Source organism: Rhinolophus hipposideros (genome assembly GCF_964194185.1).
Source record: "Rhinolophus hipposideros genome assembly, chromosome: 1".
Classification (NCBI taxonomy): Eukaryota; Metazoa; Chordata; class Mammalia; order Chiroptera; family Rhinolophidae; genus Rhinolophus; species Rhinolophus hipposideros.
The window spans coordinates 17,112,799-17,136,814 of record NC_138047.1 but is presented as its reverse complement, the minus strand read 5'-3'; the positions used below and the strand labels follow the sequence as shown (position 1 = coordinate 17,136,814).

Genomic DNA, 24,016 nt, shown 5'->3' with positions numbered 1-24,016 from the left:
CTTCTCGCTAAGAACCTACTTAGACTCCCTTAGGTGTGCAAATTCATATTCCTCTTGTATCAGAAATATTTCAATGGAAAATTTGAGAAGTGATTCAGGAGAAATTTAATTTCAAACAAGATACATATTGATGGTTGTATACTATGTTGGTTTCCATAAACAAAGACTCCCTAAGCTATCCCATGAATCTCAGATACACGGCTTTGATCATACATTTTGTGTCTTAAATACATCCTGGATACATAACCACCCCTGAATGAGTAGAGAGGGAGAACTTTCAAATTTCATTTTTAAAATGAATTCTTTATGTCATACACCATCTTTACGTATGAAATAAATCATTCTCATATAATCTATAAATAAAAGTGGTTTAAAAATGTGAAGAACTCAAACTCCTGAACTGGTCCCCTCTACTATCATTTCTTCTCCTCTTAATATACTGATGAGCCCATCAACAACTGTCACAGAGACAATTTGGAGAATAAGAACAGTTCCACTATTATTGCTGCATATTGGTAAAGCGTATGAGACTCTCTGCTCACACTTTAAGTTTTTACTTAGACTTGACTTAAACTTTTGCTGCAGAATAGTTTCACGTGATGAAAGTTTATTAAACTGACATTATATCTTTGGATACTCAGAATTCATAGACATCAGGATCCTCATTTGTAGAAAGAGTTGGTTGGGTTTGAACCACATTATCTTCAAGATTCCTGTTGCTGTAGTATTCTGCCTAAAATTATGACTTCTTCTGCACTTCATGTGTGGCAGCACATGACCTCAAGGCCTTGAGCTAGAATCAAGACCCAAGGCCAGAGGATAGTGCAACAAAACCCCTGCAGACCTCTGCTTCTGAGACTAAATCTCACCAGGGTCGTAAGAGACAAATTCCCCAAGTGGAAGCCACCAAGAAACAGTTGATAAACTGTATACTGATAAAAGAACAATTCCTCTAAATTCTGTAATTGTTCGTGCAGCTTTCTAAAGTACTTAACTGACTCTATAAAAGTATCTTTACTCTCAAGGAAAATCTGATATCAAGATCAAATTTTGGACACATGAATCAAAATTTTTCTTTAATTTGAAAGTATCATTTTTCATGACAATGATGCCCCTTTTAAGAATGTGTTTCTGAAGTTACGATAAGGCCTGTTCTCTAATCATATTTGTATGTTTTGTAGAGTTCATCTTATTCCTAATTGGAAATTAATTAAATTACCAAAATGTTTCATATTTATCCAAGAATACATGTATCTTACAATGTTTCGACCCTGGTCAGAGAGAAAACTCTCCTGATGCCAAAAATGACTTGACTTGTTTTCTTTTTTAGGTCCTGTAACAACACAGCCACCACCATGTGAAGCTGATCAATTTTCTTGTGTCTATACACTCCAGTGTGTCCCTCTCTCAGGGAAATGTAATGGGCAGGAAGATTGTATAGACGGATCGGATGAAATAGATTGCTCTCTCAGCCCCACTCCTCAGCTTTGCAGTAAAATGGAGTTCCAGTGTTCTACCCATGAGTGCATCCCATCCCTCCTGCTATGTGATGGAGTGCCTGACTGTCACTTTAATGAAGATGAATCCAGCTGCTGTGAGTAATTTCAGTAACTCAGTGTGCCATGGAAGAAATGTTTGGGAATGACAGAGAGTGCTTGACAGACAAAGCAGAGTTCTCTGGAGTCCTAACTTGAAGTATCATCAGTAACGTAGATGTTTGTGTTGTGTTGCTAAACAAAGCATGTAGCCCTTGCTTAGCATTGCTGGAAACATTCTGGAGGTAGTCACACTAATCTCTGTTAAGCTTAGCTGATTTCCTTTCTTATTTACATCTGGGTCATTCTTATGAGGATGCTGTTAGGTGTTGGTTATTTTCTTAACAAATGTTTGTGGAAATAGATTGAAGTTGTGGAATTATAATTTCTTCCCACTATAATGTTCATGAAGATGCTCAAGCCAAAGGCTATGGGCACATGTCCATTTTAATGAATATTTGTAGTTAGGGGTTGGCCTGGACAACTACCTATAATGTCATTAAGAGCTCACCTAATAGTAAATCCTTGTCACTTACTACCTGTGCAATTTTGGGAGAGTTGTTTGGGTCAGTCTCATCATTCATGTGATAACCTACCTTACAAGGCTCTGAGGATTTGAGAGAATACATGTAATATCCCCAAGCCGTTCATTGATTACCTTCTATTTTTATTATAACTAGCCTATGTCAGATAGGGAAGGAAGAGTTTTAGTTAATTACACAAATCTTTAAGGTGATCACATGATCATGGTAGAGTCAAAACACCACTAACATTTTATATAATGATTTGTTTTTATATTATATTGCACTATCTTATATTTTTTGGCAAGGGCTGCAGTGATAGAGTTCCGTAAACTATATGTTAATGACCACACTTTGGGGTGGGGGGGGGGAGGTGGTAAACAGCAATTTGAAATATAACCATATGTTTGCCACCCAAAGTCAGACACAATGTGGTAGATAGATAATGTATTACAGAACTGTACTCTTGAAACCCATGTAACTTTACTAACCATTTTCACCCCAATAAACTTTAATTAAAAAAAAAAAAAGAAATGTAATCATAAGAGGGGATCTTTGAAAGAAATATAAGGCAATTTCAGCACCCTGTTTAGTGCGGGCATCAGAATTCTGATAACTATTGATAAAAGAGTAAAGATGAATGAAGGAAAAAGGAAACAGCCCTAGGATGTTTAAAAGCTTTAGCCTTAAATCTGTGAACTTCTTTTCCTGGTTTAGCCTTAGAGATTGGTTTTCTGTCTCTCTGTTATTTAGTACAGGTATATTCTTTCTGTAATAAAGTCAACTTGCCAGGTCTTATATTTTCTTTGAAGCAAGGTAAACAAATGGAAGCAAATAAAGAAAAGGAAGCCCGCCAAATTACTTATTCATGTTCCCATCAAGGCCTTATTATAATTTGGCTGGTAGAAATCTTATTAAGTTCCATATAGTCATATGATATTTGACTTCAAATAACAATGCTGTTTAAATAGAAGCTTAGAAAAGTACTGTATCCTTATACTTTTAGACATTTGTTGAAAATTGGTGTTTGATGAGGTGGCAACATATGAAGTTCTGCTCTTGAAGGGAAATAAGTCCACGTTGGATGTAGACTGTTATGAGAGAATTGTTTCCGTCCATCTCTTAAATATTTAATTGAGTCATGACTGTGTGTAAAAATGAACAATGGACAAAATTCTGGAGACAAATTACGGAATAAGGCATCCAATGATGGCAATTTACCTAACAGTTAAAGGTATAATATTTTTTTCTGCGCTCACTTACTGATTTAGAATGGTATTTTGTAAATTCACATTCATGCATTCATTCATAAACTTTCATTAAGAATGTAATTTATATCACATATTGTATTGGGCATTAATGATACAGATGGATATGTATTGTACCCACTCAGTCCATACATAAATTATATATTATTGAAGGAGATAGTTAAGTGATAGTTGGGAATACCATGTGGTAAGTTCTGTGACAGAGATAAACACAGGGCTGTTAAACATATAGAGTAGTGTCTAACTATGGGATTAGGGAGTCTAAATTTGAACAAGAGCCAAATTTGGAAAAACAAGTAGTCATTAGGTAAATAAAGTAGAGATGCTTGATTCTAGTGAAGAATGTTCCAAGAAGAGAGAAAAAGTTGTTGATTGAAGCACATTTCATATAACAAGAATAGAGTTTGTGGTGAGAAAATGTAGAAATAAGTCTGGAGAGATAAGGAGGGACTAGATCTTGAAAAGTCCTCACCCATCATGCCATTGCTATGCAAATGTCCAGGTAGTAATTGGAATGGATTGGAATGAGGAAGGGGGACTTAGGAGACGTTACAGTTGAAATATAAAGAGATTGATAAGATAATGGAGTGAGGTAAAGATAGGAATAGATTTATGAGAGCGTCATGTGAAGAGGAAGAGAAAGTAATCAATAATGGTTTCCAAATTTCTGATTTGGGAAACAGGACAGTGAATCTGCTGTTTCCTGAGCTGGGGAAAATAGGAAGAGAAGGACCTTTTAGGGTATGAATGTGGCTTCATTTTTAAACATATTGTTTTTGTGATATATGTGGGACATCCACATGGAAATGTTCAGAATTTATTTAGAAATGGATGTCTGGTGCTCAGGAAAAAGATAAAGCAAGATATATACAGACATGGCCATAAGTATATAATGATTGAAGCTGTGAGTATAGATAACAAAGAGAGGAAAAAGATAAGGTAGCAGACAAAATACTAAGGCACATCTAAAAGTTAAAAACCAAACATTGAAAGATACTGAGATGTAGTCATAGAGCCATCTCAGGATAGCAAAAAGAGACCAATGATCTTAAATCAAAGGTAGAAAGCCTTGAGTATCAGAGAGTATTCACAGCTTGGGATGTTCCTGAGAGATTAGACCTAAAAAGCATAGATGGGGAAAAGCAAAAAGTGGTTCCCAGTGATGCTGGAGACAGAACTTGCTGTGGGATGGGAGGGAAGAATTCTGGAGTCAGTCTTTTGTAGAGAAAAAGAGAAATGGCAAAGAGAAATCGATTGTAGTCAACTCTCTCAAGAAATTGACATTTAAAGTGGGATGTAGGACAAAATAAGAGGTTTGTTTGGTTGGTTGGTTTGTTTGTTTCGAGAGGCTTGCTCATGTTTAAAAGTTGTAGGAATAGGATTCTGCGATGTTTACAATTTTAAGCAGAGAAATCAATAACAATTGATATTTGAAGACCTTTGATTCTTGCAAAAATAAATGTTCTAGTGATCAGAATGCTTAAACATATCTGTGATGAATTCAATATTTAAAAGTAATTAATATTTAATATTGCCTCTCATTGGAAACATCTTGTTTTAATGAACTGAAGTGATACTTCTTTTATAAAAATATCTCCTTTCCTTTAAAAAAAAAAGAAAAAGATAAGAGTGATTTAATTATATGGGAAAATAGCACAAAACTAGGAACATTCTTTTTACTGATAGCACTCTATTTGCCAAGATTTCAGGTTTTTATCTGATGTTAATATTCTGTCAATTTTCTGTTAAGAAATATATGTCCCATTGATACTGTAAATTTGAGACTGTTTTAATGAAGCGATTACTTATAGGAAATAGTATGCATAGGGAAACCGAAAGTGGGGCTTTTATCACTCATAGACCAAAGGGTGTGAGAGGAGGGGACTGTCATCTGAATCTGGAGATAAATACGTCCATCTAAGAAAAGCTGTACTCTGGTTAAGAAGTGATCTCACAATCTCGTCCCTTTGTATAATATTAATCTTCTGTTGGTGCTACTCCTTGACCAAACCTTACCATAAAACCTAATCCTAATCCAAAAGCAAAGAAACTTATTGATGTGTCCTTAGCAGGGACTGTAGCAGGGAGGGGAGGCAGAGGATGGCTCAAGAGAGGCAATGGAAGCTCCCCATCAATGATAGAAAAACAAAGAGGAAGAGGATAATTTGCCTACTTTCTTTTTTTCCCCCACTAAATTTATATTAAAAAACAGAAACAGCAAGGATTTGGAGTCTTAGTGGAGTTAAGCATGCAAATATAGAAGTTGTAATGTCTTTTCTTTTTTAATTGATTGGGGTGACAATTGTTAGTGAAATTAGATTTCAGGTGTACAATTCTGTATTACATCATCTATAAATCCCATTGTGTGTTCACCACCCAAAGTCAGTTCTCCTTCTATCACCACATATTTGATCCCCCTTACCCTCCTCTCCCTCCCCCCACCCCCTTTACCCTCTGGTAACCACTAAACTAGTGTCTGTGTCTATGAGTTTTTGTTTATCATTTGTCTTGTTCTTTTGTTGTTTTTGGTTTATATACCACATATCAGTGAAATCATATGGTTCTCTGCTTTTTCTGTCTGACTTATTTCGCTTAGCATCATACTCTCAAGATCCATCCATGTTGTCACAAATGTTCCTATATCATCTTTTCTTACCGCCAAATAGTATTCCATTGTGTATATGTACCACAACTTCTTTATCCATTCATCTATCGAAGGACATTTTGGTTGTTTCCATGTCTTGGCCACCGTAAACAAAGCTGCAATGAACATTGGAGCACACATGTCGTTATGTATAAATGTTTTCAAATATTTGGGATAGATACCCAGGAGAGGGGTTGCTGGGTCATATGGTAATTCTATTTGTAATTTTTTGAGGAACCTCCACACTGCCTTCCATAGCGGCTGCACCAGTCTGCATTCCCACCAACAGTGTATGAGGGTTCCTTTTTCTCCACAGCCTCTCCAACACTTATTACTATTTGTCTTGTTGATGATCGCCATTCTGACTGGGGTGAGGTGATATCTCATTGTGGTTTTTATTTGCATTTCTCTGATGATTAATGATGTTGAACATTTTTTCATATGTCTATTTGCCATTTGTATGTCTCTTTGGAGAAATGTCTCTTCAGGTCCTCTGCCCATTTTTCAATTGGGTTGTTTGTTTTTTTGTTGTTGAGCTTCATGAGTTCCTTGTATATTTTGGATATTAGCCCCTTATCGGAAGCACTGTTTGCAAAACTCTTCTCCCATTCAATCGGTTGCCTCTTTATTTTGTCAATAGTTTCTTTTGCTGTAATTTGCCTACTTTCTAACTTTAATTTATTCCAGTAATAGTCAGTGTGTCCTATGAGGTTGAGTGCCATTTCTGAAGAGCTGGAATGGGTCATGCTCCTAAGATTTGTGGGTCAGCATTTATCAGTGTTTTTACTACTGACCTTTATGGTTACCTATGACCCAGCCTCCTAGGGTGTTCTTCTCAATGACAGCGTAAAGAATATCTTCTGCATTTGACATCCCCTTCTTAAAAAGTGTCCCTTAGTTTACTCAACATTAAAATCATGGCGATTGAGTCATTTTACAGAGGTATTGGAGGATTAAAGAAGTTAATATGCTAAAGTGCACAGCACACACACAATGAATTATCATTATCCTTTCCCCATTAGATTATTATTATAGTTTTATTTAAAAATATTTAAACTGCTAAGATATTTCAGTAAGAGTAGTGGCTGGATTTAATTCAAAGATGAAATAAATAACCACCCTGCTCTAGGCTAGGTACGTTTATGCCTTGAAGAGTTGTAGCCTTCATTCTCATGGCCCAGAGACCATATTTATTCTGCCGTCAGACACGTTAATCTGCGGCCTACATGAGTTTGTATTTCAGTGTCGAATGGATGCCCATCCACAGTCAGACTTGCTTTACTTTTAGGTATATTTTTATGCATAAATTATAATCCATTATAGGAATTTTCCTCTAGGGAAGTAACTCCAATGAAACATGCATGAATTGTTTATCTTTAATGTATGATACACCCGAGTAAATGAGTTTAAAGTCACAAAATGCTCTGTGTTACTTAGTTTTTTTTAGGTAAGAAAGAGTATCAACCTCTAGGATGATGGCAGATTGAAATAGGTACTTTTATAAACAGTAAACCGTAATGTCTGAAAGAGAATGTGGACAATGTAGAAATTGTCCAGGGAAAATCTGAGTTTCCTATACATTTTATATATAGATTATTTGTAATAAGTTTGGAAATTTTCTTTGCTGTATATCAGGGGTGTCCAAACTTTTTTCAACGTTTTTCACCAAGGGCCATATGCAGTAAAATACACAAACAGCCGGGTCACTCACTCGAGGTGAAGTACGCATTGCCTCACCTGGTTTATTTAAGTAAACTAAATATATTTTTGGAATTTGCTGCGGGCCAATTAACAATGGATTGCGGACCGCAGTTGGCCCGCGGGCCGCAGTTTTGACACTCCTTCTGTATATGTATTAATAACAGAGGAGAAAAAGACATTAATGTTTCAATCTGTTTTCCTATATTCAGTAAAACGTCTTTTGCTGTGGGGGTGTCAATAAATATTCATTGCATTAATAATTTGTTACCTACTTTTAAAAAGAAATTGATAAATATCCATTAACTTTAATATTATACTACTTAAAATACCACAGAAACTATAAGTTTAGTTTTTAATTTCATAAAGTCTAAATTGTAGACTTTATGAAACTGTCTAAACTATAAACTTCCTATCAAAAGGAAAAAAGTAAAACATTTTATAAATTGAAAACATTTATTTTCTTATATGGATATATTTGTATGTCTTTCAATGCTATTTGAACCATAATTGAGGATTTATACTACTCACAAGTTATAACTCTTCATTGTACAATCAACTTGAAATAAGCTATCGGTTACACTGGAAATTGGGTGAAGGAATATGGATGGATTAGTATTTCTGAAAGTAGAATTAAAAGTAATGCTTTACAAGTAAATGAGTAGTATCTATTATCTTTATATAGAAATTTCAACATATTATATTATTTACAACCTTAAAACTATCATCTCATATGATCTCTCATCCCCTTGGAATACAAACCAATGATAATAAAAATATGCATGTACATACACATACACACACAGATATATAGATACATACATGTATTTAATATACACACATTCTTTTTTATAAACATCTCTTCATCTTATAAGAATTGGAAAATTTGCTATTTCCTAGTTAACTTGGTTTGCAATATGATTTACCATGTCCATGTGTATCCTAAAAGTTATTTAACCCTTTGGAAAAGCTTAAAGTTGATCTCATCCCCTGGAACTGTAGCCATTTCTGCAACCTGGTTTCAGCCTTGCTTCTTACACAAACTCCCCAGTCAAAGGCAAACTTCTTGACTCGCTGTTTCAATTTCAAGTTCATGGATTCCCCATCTATATAGACTTTATTCCTAACTGACTTTTCTTTGGAAATATTACAATTTAAAATATATCTCAAGACTCTATTTTTGACTTCCAGTCTTTACAGGCCTCCCCACACTAAAGGAATCGCTTGTTTTCACAATGCTTATCTATACCAATGCTGTGCTAGCTAAGTCTGGCCTTCTGGCATTTCTTTTATTATCGTTTTGAACTGTTGACCGTTTTTGTGTTATTATCTTGCTTTTGTTGCTGTATATGTTCTGATCTCTCTTTTTAAAAATGCCTCCTCTGCATTCCATTGGAAGTGCTAAGTAAGCACTGTTGTCTTCTGTGTAGTGGCAGCTCACAAATATTTATTGGTGTTGAATTCATGTTCCAACACAGCAGGCAGGAGAGCTGAATGAAGAGTGTCACTTTTTAGCTTTTCAGAGCCCGTATTTTTACACAATGGAAATGCATACTTTAAGAACATCATTGTTACGTCCAAGTTGAAAATAATTTTTTTTAATTTATTGGAGTGACAATTGTTAGTGAAATTACATAGATTTCAGGTGTACAATTCTGTATTACATCATCTATAAATCCCACTGTGTGTTCACTACCCAGAGTCAGCTCTCCTTTCATCACCATATATTTGATCCCCCTTACCCTCATCTTCCACCCTCAACCCCCCTTACCCTCTGGTAACCACTAAACTATTGTCTGTGTCTATGAGTTCTTGTTTCTCATTTGTTTGTCTTGTTCTTTTGTTGTTTTGGAAAAAAACAAAATGTCCTTTGATAGATGAATGGATAAAGAAGTTGTGGTATATATACACAATGGAATAATATTCGGCATTAAGAAAAGATGATATAGGAACATTTGTGACAACATGGATGGATCTTGAGAGTATAATGCTAAGCGAAATAAGTCAGACAGAAAAAGCAGAGAACCCTATGGTTTCACTGATATGTGGTATTGAAAATAAATTTTGATAAGCAGTTCTCAAACTAAACTGTGTCACTAATCTATGCTAACTGAAACAAACATTTTCTTCCAGCCTAGAAATACACTTGAAGAAAAGAAACATGTGTGACATAACTGACAAAAATCTGTGAAAGACCCACACATGGGGATCTTTATTCCTCTGTCTTCTAAACTATACATTTAGCTTAAGAAGTTTGAACTTAATTTTCTTTATTGTAGTAGAAGTAACTTCCAAGATCAACCCTTTTTAAATTTTTAGCAGCAGGTATGGATTAAATGTGCAAATAAGCTACTGTATGTAAGTGCATTAAGTATATCAGAGAAAAGCAGAGCTGCTCTTATTGAACTTGAGGTAAGCACCGGAAACCTCAGCTATTCACTGCCACTATCCACATATCTCTGCAGAGCTCTATGACTCAAAGGAACAGGATTAGAGATGCAGTGTAGACTAATATTGGTATGATTTAGTGCTTTCTAAATCTATCCAGTATTTATGAGAAGATGGTGCAGTGGGTTCATGCTTTGACACTTTCCCTCTACTCCAAACATATAACAATGCTAGACAGAAGAGCTGTTACATAGCTCAGAGACATCAAATATCAGCATGGGACACAACTGTGGTAGAACCAGAGAAAACAGAGATCAGGCCTGAACCCCAGGCCTGTTGGTTTCCAGTTTGTCAAGTAATCAGGAGAATAAGAGACACATGATGACAGCCTGGAATGAAGGGTTCTGGCTCAGCCCTAACTCGTAAAAGGAGACTACAGCATAGCCTGCTGCTTTATCGGAAGTTATAATCCTAAAGAGACTAGACAATGACAGGGAGGAGTCCAAGAATACAGTTTCGGGACTAAGAATAGCATCTAAGGGTGGTTGGGTAATTCACAGGAGTAGATTTCCCCTGAAGTGTCAGTACTCTTGACAGGCATCAATACAGACGTTTTTTTTTTAAGCAGCCAAGGTCTTGTGAGCAGGATCTATGCTTGTCCCTTGAGATCAGGCCAACAAGAGGCTCTGGGATTAGTAAAATACCTACAGCACACACTGACCCAATGCCATAAAGGCAGTCATAGTACATTGAGCTGCCGTGACCTACATTATCACTCAGATCCAGCCGGAACCCAGTAACTACCCATGATTCATGTAACCCATTTGGAAACTGGTAAACATTCAGACAAGTTACAGTCCCTGTCAATTGCACATAGTATCAGGACTTTAGGGTAACAACAAAGCGCAGAGATCTGCCTCGACGTAAAAGTTGACTCCTCGTCTAAAACCAATGCAGACTATATAGTACACACGATGCATTTTATACATAATGCACAGCTGGGAAATGATTCTATCAACAAACTTCTTTTTGAAGAAATTTTCAATTTATTAAATTTTCAGTTTGTTACATTTATGAAATTGAAAATTTCTTCCAAAAGAATTCTCACAGTATATAATGTAAGTATAGGACTAGAAACATGAGGGGTTATACAATGAACTGCTTTATCATTTCATTAGAAGAAATTCATTTAAAAAAAGCTGACGGTGATTGTTGTGTTTTGCAGCCAATAACAGCTGTTCTGATGGAGCTTTGCTGTGTACATCCTCTGACAGCTGTGTCCCACGTCACAAGCGCTGTGATGGTTTTGCCGACTGCATGGACTTCCAACTTGATGAGTCCAGCTGCTCAGGTACTCCATTTCCATGAAAATATTCTTCACAATATAAGACAGTAACTTAACCCACAGACAATAATCAGCTTAAAACTTGAAATTCCAATTACTAGCAAGCATGGGATGATTGAATTTCTATTATTGGTCTGGGGAGGAAGAAGAATGTTAACATTTAAATTTTATAAATATGCAATATAATGAATTTATGCTTATTCTATACAAACAATGTTTGCAAAATAAAGGAAAATCAAGCAACTGCTTTTAACTTACTATAACATATTTTAAGATTATTGGTATTTAATCATCTCTTTGAAGTAAATTGCTTGGTTTTATAATAAGGAAACCCTACACAATCTAACATGTTATGAACTTTTTAAAACTTGTCATTTCCCTTCACTTTTTTAGAAGAGCTCCCTATCTGCATGATTCAGTCATGTTTAAAAGTCAGTTTATTAAACTTTTAAACATTTTTTCTTCTTTTGACTCTGGAACATTTACAAAAGCTGATAATGTATATTTGTGATTGTACTTTTATGAAAACTGTTTTAAAATTCTCTAATTTATTGTAGTCTATTATGAAAATATCTCCTGAGTAATTGAATTTGTATTTCATGTAGGAGATATATAAAGTAATAGACAGTTAGGGGCAATATAAATCTGTCACAACCAAAAGATAATATAAATTGGTGATCAAGGTATATGCTATCATATTTTCTAAATAAATTGTAGATAATTCCTATTGAAACTAAGTAAGACTATATTCTTTGTGTCTTTCAAGGGAGAAGAACATTATGAGATAACAGACAAAACATAATTATAATCAAATCATAGTATAAAAAACTTCATTGTTATGCTGCTGAAAATGAATACTCACACAGCCTGAATTTTATGAATACAAAAGGAAATCAAGAAGTGGGCAAATCTATTCCCATAAAATATACAAAGATGAATACTCTTTGGCATTATTTCTCTACTAGGAATGCATATACATAAGATTAGATACCTAAAAGGAAATATTCTGCTCTCTTTTAAGAGAGTAAGAACAATATTAATGAGATAATTCCATTTCTTCAAAATATTAAGACACAGCACTTATGTCAAGTTCCCAAATTTATTAACGTAAAGGTGAGATTTTCTTCACCATAGTTCTCTATGAGAACAAATATAAGATGTTATGGTTTGTTGTCAGCTTTAACATGTTCTACCTTTAAAAATATGGTCAGAAAAACAGAAGACCTGCCATTCATACTGAGTGACAGACAACCTGTAAATAATAACATGGAACACGTTTTTGTTGCCCCACCTGTTTCAGTATTCACCAATTCATTTACAGTTTATTTACAAAATGTAGGTCACATTGCTACAGCTTTTGGGTTAGAGTAAAACAAAAACGAGTGAAACAGTTTTCACAAATTAAATCCATGGTATATTATGTGTTTTCTATTTATGTTTTATATGCTTTTTAGTTTGTCCATCAAATACGACAAAGTCAATGCTTCTAATTCTAAGAATGCCTTTAAAGCTAATCCATGCTAAGATGTGTCAGTGCCCATTACACCTTCCTCTTTCTTTCCAAACATCATATTTCTTTAATGTCAGCGTGTCATAGACTTATAGGAGCCCAGTCTTTACATCATCCAATAATTCTCCCTGTGGAGCCAGTGGTCACACGACAGATGGTGAGCATCTGGTCTGCCCCCACCTTGAGCTTTAAGTCATTAAGAACATCAAGTTCAGGCATATATGAGTGTTGCAGGTTAAGTATATTTCAATGAGTCCTGTCTGTTCCCAGGTTACATTAGAAAATCTTATTATTTTCAAGTTTGGGTTTCTTATGCAACAGAAAATTATTGGACGGAATGTGTCTGGCTTAATTTAAGTTGAAAGTCTTTTTCCAGTTATTTGCAATAGTAGAGCTAAATAAAGGTTACGTGAAGGAGATACTGTACCTGATATGATAATCAGCCATTTGAAGGAGAGTTAAGAAAAGGCATTAAAAATGTAAAATTATACGTTGGGATATTATGAATATAAGTTAATATACGAATGACAATACTAACAAGAACAATAATACAGCTAAATAATGTTTCAGAAGATTTTGAAAACCAAAGCAAAACACAAAAACTCCTCAGGCAAAAGTACTGTGGAGCTAGTTCAAGTTTGTGAACCACAGTTAATCTCTCCTGCTGTCCCTGTGCTGGGATATTAAGATGGAGCAATCTCTCCCCACTGGGAACTTGGTTTGCTGCACAAGCTTTCTGGCGGACTCTTAGAATCCATACAGCTCCTGAAACTACTCTGCAGTTTATTGTATACATGTACGTATATTTAATCCATGACAGTGCATAAATACCACATGATTCAAAGAGTTCATGATCCTCTAATATCAAGAACTACAAGGGGTTATAAAATTGTGAACTAATAAGTCCTTTAACAGTTTTAGATTAATAGGCTTTTCAGTTAGAGGACGAGAATTTAGTTTAATATCTACTTCTTCTCTTCTATTAACTTGAGCAAGTTATATTATTAACCAGTAATAAGGATAAGTAAAAACTCCTCTGTAAAAAAGGGTACGTATGGGGTATACTACATAATAGTATAAGGATTAAATGCAGTAACACTGTACAACTCTTAGGATGGTCTGTGATACAGAGCAAGTCTTCAGTAAATGGTAGAGGTGATGGTGATAATGATAGAGAGGGGGGAAGAAAGGAAAGAGGAGAGAAATTGGAGAGTGCAGTGGTGATGGAAATTAGGATTAATTGGAAATTTAAAATTATATATATAACGGGATGGATTACAGTAATTATTTAATATTTTATGCATACCACTCACTGGTATAGAGTTGTTAGAAATTTATCTTCCCAGCAGCCTTATAAGGAAGGTAATATAATCCTTACTTGAAACATGAAGAACCTTGTACTTGATATACCTAACGCAAAGTCACACAATTCATTAATTGAGCAGGTATCATGAAGGGAAAAGCAGGGCACACTGTGATTGTAAGTCTTCCCAACAGTCCGCCACATAATAGTTGTCACTTCCCTGGTCTCTATATACATTAAGAGAAACAACAATCACAAAGATAAGTGCTGCATTGCAAATTATTTAAATTTAAGCTTAAAAGTGACTTTTGTTTTGATATTGATTACTTGTCCAATTTATATGTGTTCCTCCTTTTCCAAAATGATACACCAGAGTGGAATTGAACTTGAATTCTAACCAGAATGATCTTTCTACACAGTCAGTTGTGAGTTGTATTGGCCTTGAGCCACATGGTCATGACAACCAGTGCAACAGGGTACAAGGCAGGGAGACATCAATGTGGCTAAAGAGCCTTGGACCTGTGCTAATTCTAATATCAATCCTGCAGGTTCCCAGTTCCCATCTAGGAACCACCTACTTACCTACTGGAAATATATTTAATCTCTCCATGTCTAATTAGTCGTATACATCGCCTTCCATTTCATCAGCTCTCTGCTCAAAATTACTTTGAGTAAATTTAAGATGAAAACACTGTGTACTGTGTCTTTCCTTCTTAAGGATAAAGAACCTGGCTCTAAGTCAGAAATGTATAAGAACTCTTAGAAGTAGTCTACAAATCTCTGTCCTCAAACACCAAGATTCACTCCTTGTTCTTGTCAATGCCACTCTTCTGTCCACTGGGCTCCATTATCCATGCAAGAAAGTGCACACCCAGATTCCCATGGAATCATTCCGATGTAAAGCCAGTCTATGTTTTACTCCTGTGATCAAAGTCATTATTCATGACCCCACAAAAAAAATGTGCAGCTGTGTGTATTTTGATGCTCTGCAGTATCACTCTACTGTTTTGTTTTGTTTCTGTTTTTACTAAAACAAAACTCTTATTTAAAAAGAGTAAAATTGTTTTAAAGACCAAAAATAACCTTAAAACAGTTTCTCTAATAAGGTTTGGATCTATTTGTGCTTTATCATATTGGTGGGATATTTTTGATCAAACCAGCTCATTTCTTGTTTATGAAGGAAATTTCCCATCTGTTTTGTTCCGCTGAGCTTGCCTCTACTGCCTGCGTGTAGCTCTTTACTTTCATTTCAGCACCCTTTCTCCCTGTTGTAATTAGTTGAATAGGGAGGAGTAAGCATAGGCAAGATGGGAACTACACCCCTGGAAAATCTCATCACATTGCCTAATCCAGGGGAGAAGAATGTCTTTTCTTGTGGTCAACCACTCTTGTATGTGAAGAGAATGAACTCATCCAAGGAGCAGGGCCACTGAACAAATTTGGGGAATACAGAAAAGTAGCCTAGGAGAATTCTTATACTTTCAGCAACTAGGAAGGAGTTTACTCCCAGTGTTTAGATTCAATGCAACGGCTAACAATAATGTCCTTCTTCTTCCTAATAATATGTATAATTAACTGTGATTTTCTGTGATGCTTCTTTTCAGAGTGTCCAATAGCTTACTGCAGAAATGGCGGGACTTGTGTAGTGGAGAAAAATGGTCCTATGTGTCGGTAAGGAACACTGTCTATTTTTTTTTAACATTTATTGCAGTTGGCTGACTTATTTTTCTTGAGGCTAATAGAATAGAACGTCAGTGAATATGTGGTCATGAAGTTAAAAATAGTGGATAATGGTATTTTGGACATTTATCTGAATAAAAGAAAGGAAGATGAGTGCATTTTAGAAAAATATCACTTAATATGATTTTATTTCAATATTTTATATTATATAGAATATACAGTTTTAATAATACTCATTAATCCTTGTTTTTAATATTTATATCAGGTTATAAAAAGATTTTTATATGGGTATCATACTAGTTCAGACGAACTCAGCGTATTGTTCTCCCTTTTTATTTCAAGTTTCATATTTCTCTTTTCTATAAATAATAAAAAATTAAACTAATTTATAAATTAGATCTATTGCTGGTTTATGCAGTGGATGTTTATGAGTAGCTAAAGTTAAGGTACAGATAGGGAATACCTTTGCATACTTAAAATATTTTTAAAGCAAAAATAAACAAAAACAGGCCTGTGATTTCTTTGGGGAATTATTTGCATTGCATATCAAAGAGTGCTTGATTTTTTTCTCTCAATCTTTAGGGAATTGTGCAGAACAGTTTCATAAATTCCAAAGGAAATAATGCATAATCCATTATGTTTGTGTCTATGACTTTTTAATCTGGTAGACCAATAGACATTAAATAGACATTACTTTGCTTATTAGAGATCTGATTGCAGATTGATAGTCAAGTCATAAAAAAAATACAGAAGTATCTGGAAGATACTGATTAATGGTTGCTTAAATTCTTATAGCCCTCTGATCAACGCTCATATTTTAGGAAATGTTGTTTATCCCTTAAAAACAGTAAAAACTTCTATGAATTACAACAACAACAAAAACTTTTATGATGAGATATATTTAGACACTGTTTTAGTATTGTTGAAACTGAATTATTGATGGGTCTCTCAAAGTGTTTTGTGTCTCAAATTCATTACATAATTTATTTCACATCTCAACAAAATTGTATGTTTCTCTGTATCTGTTTTTATGGAAATTAATTGTCATAAACAATAACTTGATGGAAAGATGGGATGTATAATATCAATGTCTAAAAACTTCTGAAAGAAACCGAGAATGACTTTATAAATGATGTATATTGAATGTCAGCTGAGTAATGTTTTGTAGAGTCAACTGTTTACAGTAAGGAGGTTTGAATTTTGTCCTCTCTAACCCTGATAGACAAGAAAGCCCCAGACTGTAGCTAGTCCCAGCTGAGCAAGCAAAGACTTTGGCATTCTTGGCAACATCCTCATGTACTTAAATAAACTTTAAAAATCAAAATCCAGATGGTAACGTCTGAAACTTGTTACTCTCAAACAAGAAAACTAATATTGGGAGAAGATGGGAGAGGAGGACTGAGAGGGACATGGGCTAAACAAAGGAAATGAATGCAGAAAACTGTGGAAAGCAATTCATTGACCGGGAAGTCCATCAAATATTTTAATATGTTAATTTTGATAGTAAATACCCTGTTTCCCCAAAAATAAGACTTAGCTGGACAATAAGCTCTACTACGTCTTTTGGAACAAAAATTAATACAAGACCCAATCTTTTTTTACTGTAAGACCGGGTTTCATATCATATCATATCATATCATATCATATCATATCATATTATATCATATCATATCATATCGGGTCCTATATAATATAACGTATAACTTATATAAGACCCGATCTTATATAATATAACATAATATAAGACCGGGTCTTAAATTAATTTTTGCTCCAAAAGACACATTAGAGCTGATTGTCTGGCTACTTCTTATTTTCGGGGAAACACGGTAATATTTTTCAATAGCTAAATAACTATTAATTCATCACCATCAATATAAACAAATGTTTGGAATTAATGACATCAATAACATAGGTGTGAATAAATGACTCAAAAAATGTTTACGTTATAATATGGTATTTAAAATTGTGAACTGACATTAATATATGTTTACTGAAGTAATTTTTTGAAAGCATACAGTAGTATAACAGACAAAAAGTAAAAATCCTAATATCCAAATCTTACTCTTTGGTAATCTGTTCTATATTTACTTAGAGATGGTTTTTCCTTTCACGAACACATGTACACACACAAATGTACTTTGTTTCTTAAAGAAATGTGAATTATACTTTATGCATATACATTGTACCTTGATTTCTTTTCTCTCTTCATGAAATATGCTATTCTTCTGCATCGGTACATATGACTCTAGACCCACCACTGACTGGCAGTGTGGTTTTGGGGAACTCCATAATCTGCCTGTTTTTCGGTTTCTCCTTGGTAACATGAAGAAAATAACACCAGCTACCTCAGCGGGGAGCTGTGAGATTTAAAGGGGTTAACATATGTAAAGCACTTTGCACAGTGCTTGACACGTATAAGATGTTATGGAATGCTCGCCATCAGTATTATTTTATCACTCCTTTTTATGCTGTGGGTTTGTCATCATTTAATATACAGGTTTGTCATTGTTTAATTAACCCCATTAATCCTACCAAATGGTGGCTTAGTTCGTAATTATTTGCTCTCACAAATAATCTTGCAGTATCCACCCTTGCACAATTCTTTGTTTCAAAGTATAATGTGTCTTACTGAAATGCCAAATAATCATTTAAATTATTTCTAATTGCACTTAGTGTCAAATTTATTTCCAAGTAAATTTAGTATCCAGTGCATTCATCACATACAGGTATTCGTTTTTGGATTTAAGGTTAAATGAAGGCAGCTTTAGAATACAGAGTTTTAGAGTAACTATAGGGCACTATAGAAAGATGTTGGCTTTATGTCAGCCTTACTGCCTCATTAATGAGTGGTAATTCATTGCCTTTGTCACTGAAAGAAGTGAGGACAGCAGAGCAGTACCCACCTCTCTTCTAGGCCATTGTGAATACAAGATTTTCTTGGGTCCCTGAGGAGGCCTATCACCAAAGCCTTTAGATTTCCTCTGAGGATCTAAGGTGCCTTGAGAAAAGGTTTTCAGGCTTTATCTATAATCTCTGAGAAGAGACACTGTAGAAGTAGGTCATTTGGTTTCCTGGGAGTTTGTAATTATCCATAAGAGCAGAAATTACTAGGTGAACCAGGGTTTTCTCCCATTTGAGAACCACCACGAGCTTGGCATGTTTGAGGGCTGAAGAAGCCAAGCATGAGCCAAAAGAGGGAAATCACCCCTCACCTAGAAGACTTGGTTATTATATTATTTTGATATAGTAATATGTTTGTTAGAAAAATAGACTGAGCTATGTAATATAAATTCCAAATTAAAAGTGAAGGGCAGGAAAGTGGTACAAGAAAGAAAAGAAAATCAAGTCATCAAGGTTAAAAGAGAGAAATAGGAAACAGCATCAAACTGAAATTCGTATTTAATTATATAGATAATTGTATTATATATATTTATGCCATATTTAATTTTAAACAAGAAATAGATCTAGAAGAAGAACTGAAACAAAAGGTAAGAACAAAAAGATTTGGCTAATGAAAATAAAAATAAAGTGTAGTGTCTTTATTAGTTTTAAAAAGCCACAAAATTATATCTTAAATATATTTTTAAAAGTGATATTATTAAATTAAAACGACTCACTCCAAAAGTTACAACAGTCAAACATCTTTATGTATCAAAGAATATAGTAACAAAATACAGAAAGCAAAAATTCCTAGGTATTCTAAGAGAATTTAATTAAAAAAAAAGACTCAAAACGAAAATAAAAATGATATGTGCATATGTATATATACATGTTTATATGCATATATACAGAGGGTGTCAAAAATATATACACATTTTAAGAAAGAAAAACAGTATTAAAATTTAATATTCATTATATACTCATAACAAAAGCTGAATACAAGTCATGTGTATACGTTTTTTGGCACCCGTGTGTGTGTGTGTGTGTGTGTGTGTGTGTGTGTGTGTCTGTGTACAGTAATCAAAAACTACAGTGAATGTTTAAATTTAAAAAAAACTATTATAGTAAAAGACACAGTGCCATTAATCCCCCTCAAAATACTTCCCATTTCTTCAAACACACCTATCCCGTTATTCTTACCACTTTCTGAAGCAGTTCTGGAAGTCCTCTTTCATGAGTATCTTTAGTTGTGCTGTCATGGCTGCCTCGATGTCCTGAATTGATTCAAAACATTTACCTTTTATGGTCATTTTGAGTTCGGGGAAGAGCCAGAAGTCACACGGTGCTAGATCTGGTGAATAAGGTGGATGAAGAACACACCGTAATGGTTTTATTTGACAGAGATTGCCATACCAGAAGCTATGTGTGACACAGAGCCTTTCCGTTGTGATCACAAAATATGGTGAATGCTGCTGCCGAGTGCCATCCAACAGAAAGGCAGGGATCTTCAATACAGGAAGTGACATGTCAAACCTTAGTATCTGTGTGTGACAAGTTTCAACTTGTTTGGTGCAGTCGGGTGTGAGCTACAGTTGAGAGAAGGTGTGTTTTAAAGAGCACTGTAAATCATCCTCCATTATGACGATGCTCCCTGTCACATATTGCTCCTGGTATATGGCAATTTCTGTCACATAAAAACATTACGGTGTGTCCTCATCCACCTTCTTCACCGGATCTGGCGTCGTGCATCTTCTGGCTCTTCCCCAAAGTCAAAATGATTCAGGACATCGAAGCAGCTGCAACAACACAACTAAAGACACTCATGAGATAGGACTTGCAGAACCGCTTCAGAAAGTAGCAAGAATGATGGGATAAGTGTTCAAAGCGAGTGGGAGTGTTTTAAGGGGGATTAATAGCAAAGTGTCTTTTACTGTAATAAATATTTTTAATTTAAACATTCACCATATTGTTTGATAAGTCATTTCTCATTTGTCACCTTCTCAAGGTGACAATATTTGAGGGTGGATCACTTTTTCTGTTTTCCTGCTGTCTGGGGTATCACTGGTCACCCTTTTCACCCTTCTTAATTGTTTCCTTCTTTTTCCCCTGATGCCCAAATACTAAAGTGCTCCAGTCTTCAGTGCTTGAAATTCTCTTTTCTGCCTCCCCTTGCTTACTACATGATCTCATCTAAACTTAGGGTGCTTTATAGATTTTGAGTACAACTTAGCAGCAGCCCAAACCTATCCATTAAATTACACATTCTTAAATTCAATGGCTAACAATACCTCAGATTTCATCCAGATTTCATTTCAATGTCTAATAGGCATCACAAATTTAGCCTAGACAGGCCACATTCTTCTCTTTCTCCAATCTTTGCACACACTGTTCCCTCTGCCTAGAGTTGTCTTTTGCTACCTTATTTGCCCAAAGGATGCTTTTTAATCCTTTAGCTCCATATAAATGGCATTTTCCCTAGGAAACTTTCCCAAACCAACCAGAGAGAATGGCTCATTCTTCCTTCTGGGTTTCTCTGTTGCTTCCCTCACCTTGTTATTTTCACAAGTATTAGTTTTATTTTTTTTAATTCTTAATAAAAGAAAAAAGTTTTATGAAAACCTGCATTATCTATCCTATTAAGAAATATATTTCCAAAAATTTTTATCCTTTGTGACTATCAAAATTTGTTTTGCTCAATTTTTACTAGTTTTATTTATAAAGATAACTTGGACAATTATGGTCATTGAAAAATTTAAAATACATCATTCTTATTTTATTGCAGAAAGGTTTAAAAAGATATTCAAAGGTTTTAAAGCATAAAATAAATCAGGACAGAAATCTCTCAGAAACAGAAATCAAAATATTAGTTTAAGAAGGAAAAAGGAACGATTAATATTTTTAACTGCTAAAGACAAACTGCTTTGTGCATGTTTTGTTGGGAGGTAACTTACATTTCAATGTCTACATTTAATGCAGTGGTGAAAGAGTTTTATTTACAGTAGCCTGCAGAGTATGCCCTTTGCAATAGCTTAATGTGAAGATGAAAATCTTTAAATTTTGACTTAAATTTAAAGGGACTGCAAAGTTTTTCAATACTCTTTTGGGGAGTGTGTGGACAAAAATTTTGAAAACCATTGTCCTAGAAAATAAAAGTCATGTTTTCCATAACTTTCATGACTAGTACCTAATACATATCTGACATCGTAAGAGCTATTTGAATAATATACTGAATGAATGAATGAATGAATGAATACAAATGGTAAGTCCTGAAATTTCCAGAAAAGGTATCAGTACTTTTAAATATATTCTTAAATGTATTGAGTTATGAGCAAATGACCCACTATACCCCAAACTACCCATCACTAAGGAACTATTGGGTACTTTCTATGTAGGCAACAAGATGTGTATTGAATGAGCATGTGATATGCTCATTATACTAAGAGGAAATTACTGTCCAGTTTATAGGACAGAATAGCTACCAAAAAATAAGATAAATAAAAAATATATATTATCCATTAAGAAACTCTACTTTGCTACAATGACAGAAGAGAGTGCTCTTAAACTAGGAATCTTGTAAACTATCTCACATCCCCACCCCTAAGCTTGAACTGAAGAAATAAATGCAATTTCCATTTGTACAAAGCCACTATTTAAAATAAAATTTAGCTTATGAACACTCTACTTCTCACACCAAAGCAACAACAACAGAAATAATCAAAAAGAAACATGAAGCTAAAAGGAAAATACTCCAAGACCCTATCAATTAACTCTTGTCAGAAAAAAGCATTTAGCAATATGGGGGTGGGGGGGAGGACCCACATCTTAATTGAGAAATCCAAAGTTTAAATACAAATGGGTAACAAAACAGTAACAATCAAACAAGAACTGATTGAACCCAGGGAAGAAATAAAACAAAAAAAGACTAAATTGCCATTCTCCTAGGGGGAGAATAGAATCCAATTTAAAAATGTTGAACACATTTGTGAAAATAACCAAGATAGTGAAAAGGTGAGCACACGATGTGATGAAAGGATGATGTATCATAGAACTGTACACTTGAAACCTATGTTCTTTTACTAACCAATGTCACCCAATAAATTTAATTTAAAAAAACTATTAAATAAAAAAATAAAATAAGATAAAGTAAAATGAGTTAAAGAAAAAGTAGGTAAAGTGGAAGATAAAGAAAATGCATATAATTGGAATCTCTAAGGAGGAAAACAAAACAATGGAACAGAATTAATATTTAAAACTGTAATCCAAGAAAAAAATTTGAGAAGTGAAGGAGACCTGAATTTACATAATGAAAGGGCCAACAGTTACCTCGGAAATCTCACACAAAGTCAGCAACTTCAAGACATGTCTTAGTAAAAATATTAGACATTAAAATAACAAAAAATACCCTCATGACCTCTAGTGAAAAAAGACCCAATAATAAGGACAAGATAATAGTCTAGGTTTAGACTTCTCAAAGCAAAGAAACAAAGAAACCTATTGTTAATTGTCTACAGAGTTGTAATAAAGTCTTTGACAAAACTTAATATACATTCCTGATTTTAAAATAATTAAGTGTAGGGAAAATATGAATTGATATCCAACTGATACTTCTTAGTATGATAAAATATAAATTCCTTGTTCCTAAATTGAGCATCTTACTTAATAGAGAATCACAAAAGACATTTCCATTAAGATTAGGAACACAGCAAGTATGACCATTGTCTTCACTGATATTTAATATTGTATTGTATGGGAGATACTATGCATTACAATATGACCAAGAAAGCATTAAAATTAGGAAAGATGAAATAATACCATTTGCGACAACATGGATGGGTCTTGAGATTATTATGCTAAGCAAAATAAGTCAGACAGAAAAAGTTGAGAACCATATATCTTCACTCATATGTAGGATATAAAACTTAGAGAAACGAAAGAACAAGCTAACCAGAAAAAGAAACAAAAAACTCATAGACACAGATAACAGTTTAGTGGTTACCAGAGGGGAAGGTGGAAGGGGAATGGTAGAAGCAAGTAAGGGGGTCAATTACCGTGTTTCCCCGAAAATAAGACCTAGCCGGACCATCAGCTCTAATGTGTCTTTTGGACAAAAAATAGTATAAGGCCTGGTCTTATTTTAATGTAGTATAATGCCGGGTATAATAGAATATAATATAACCGGGTCTAATATTAATTTTTGCTCCAAAAGACATACTAGAGCTAATGGTCTGGCTAGTCTTATTTTCT

General features: G+C 34.4%; 1 protein-coding gene across 1 annotated transcript in view; it reads left to right on the top strand.

Annotated features, from left to right (window-relative positions):
• The window catches only part of MALRD1 (MAM and LDL receptor class A domain containing 1), a gene marked incomplete at its 5' end in the record, with an annotated part of 573,210 nt that overhangs the window by 464,770 nt on the left and 84,424 nt on the right, over window positions 1–24,016 (top strand). The window contains 3 exons of the mRNA XM_081051765.1: window positions 1,331–1,594; window positions 11,280–11,405; window positions 15,817–15,883. Of these exons, the coding sequence (XP_080907891.1) occupies window positions 1,331–1,594; window positions 11,280–11,405; window positions 15,817–15,883 (457 nt within the window). The remainder of the gene's footprint in view (window positions 1–1,330; window positions 1,595–11,279; window positions 11,406–15,816; window positions 15,884–24,016) is intronic.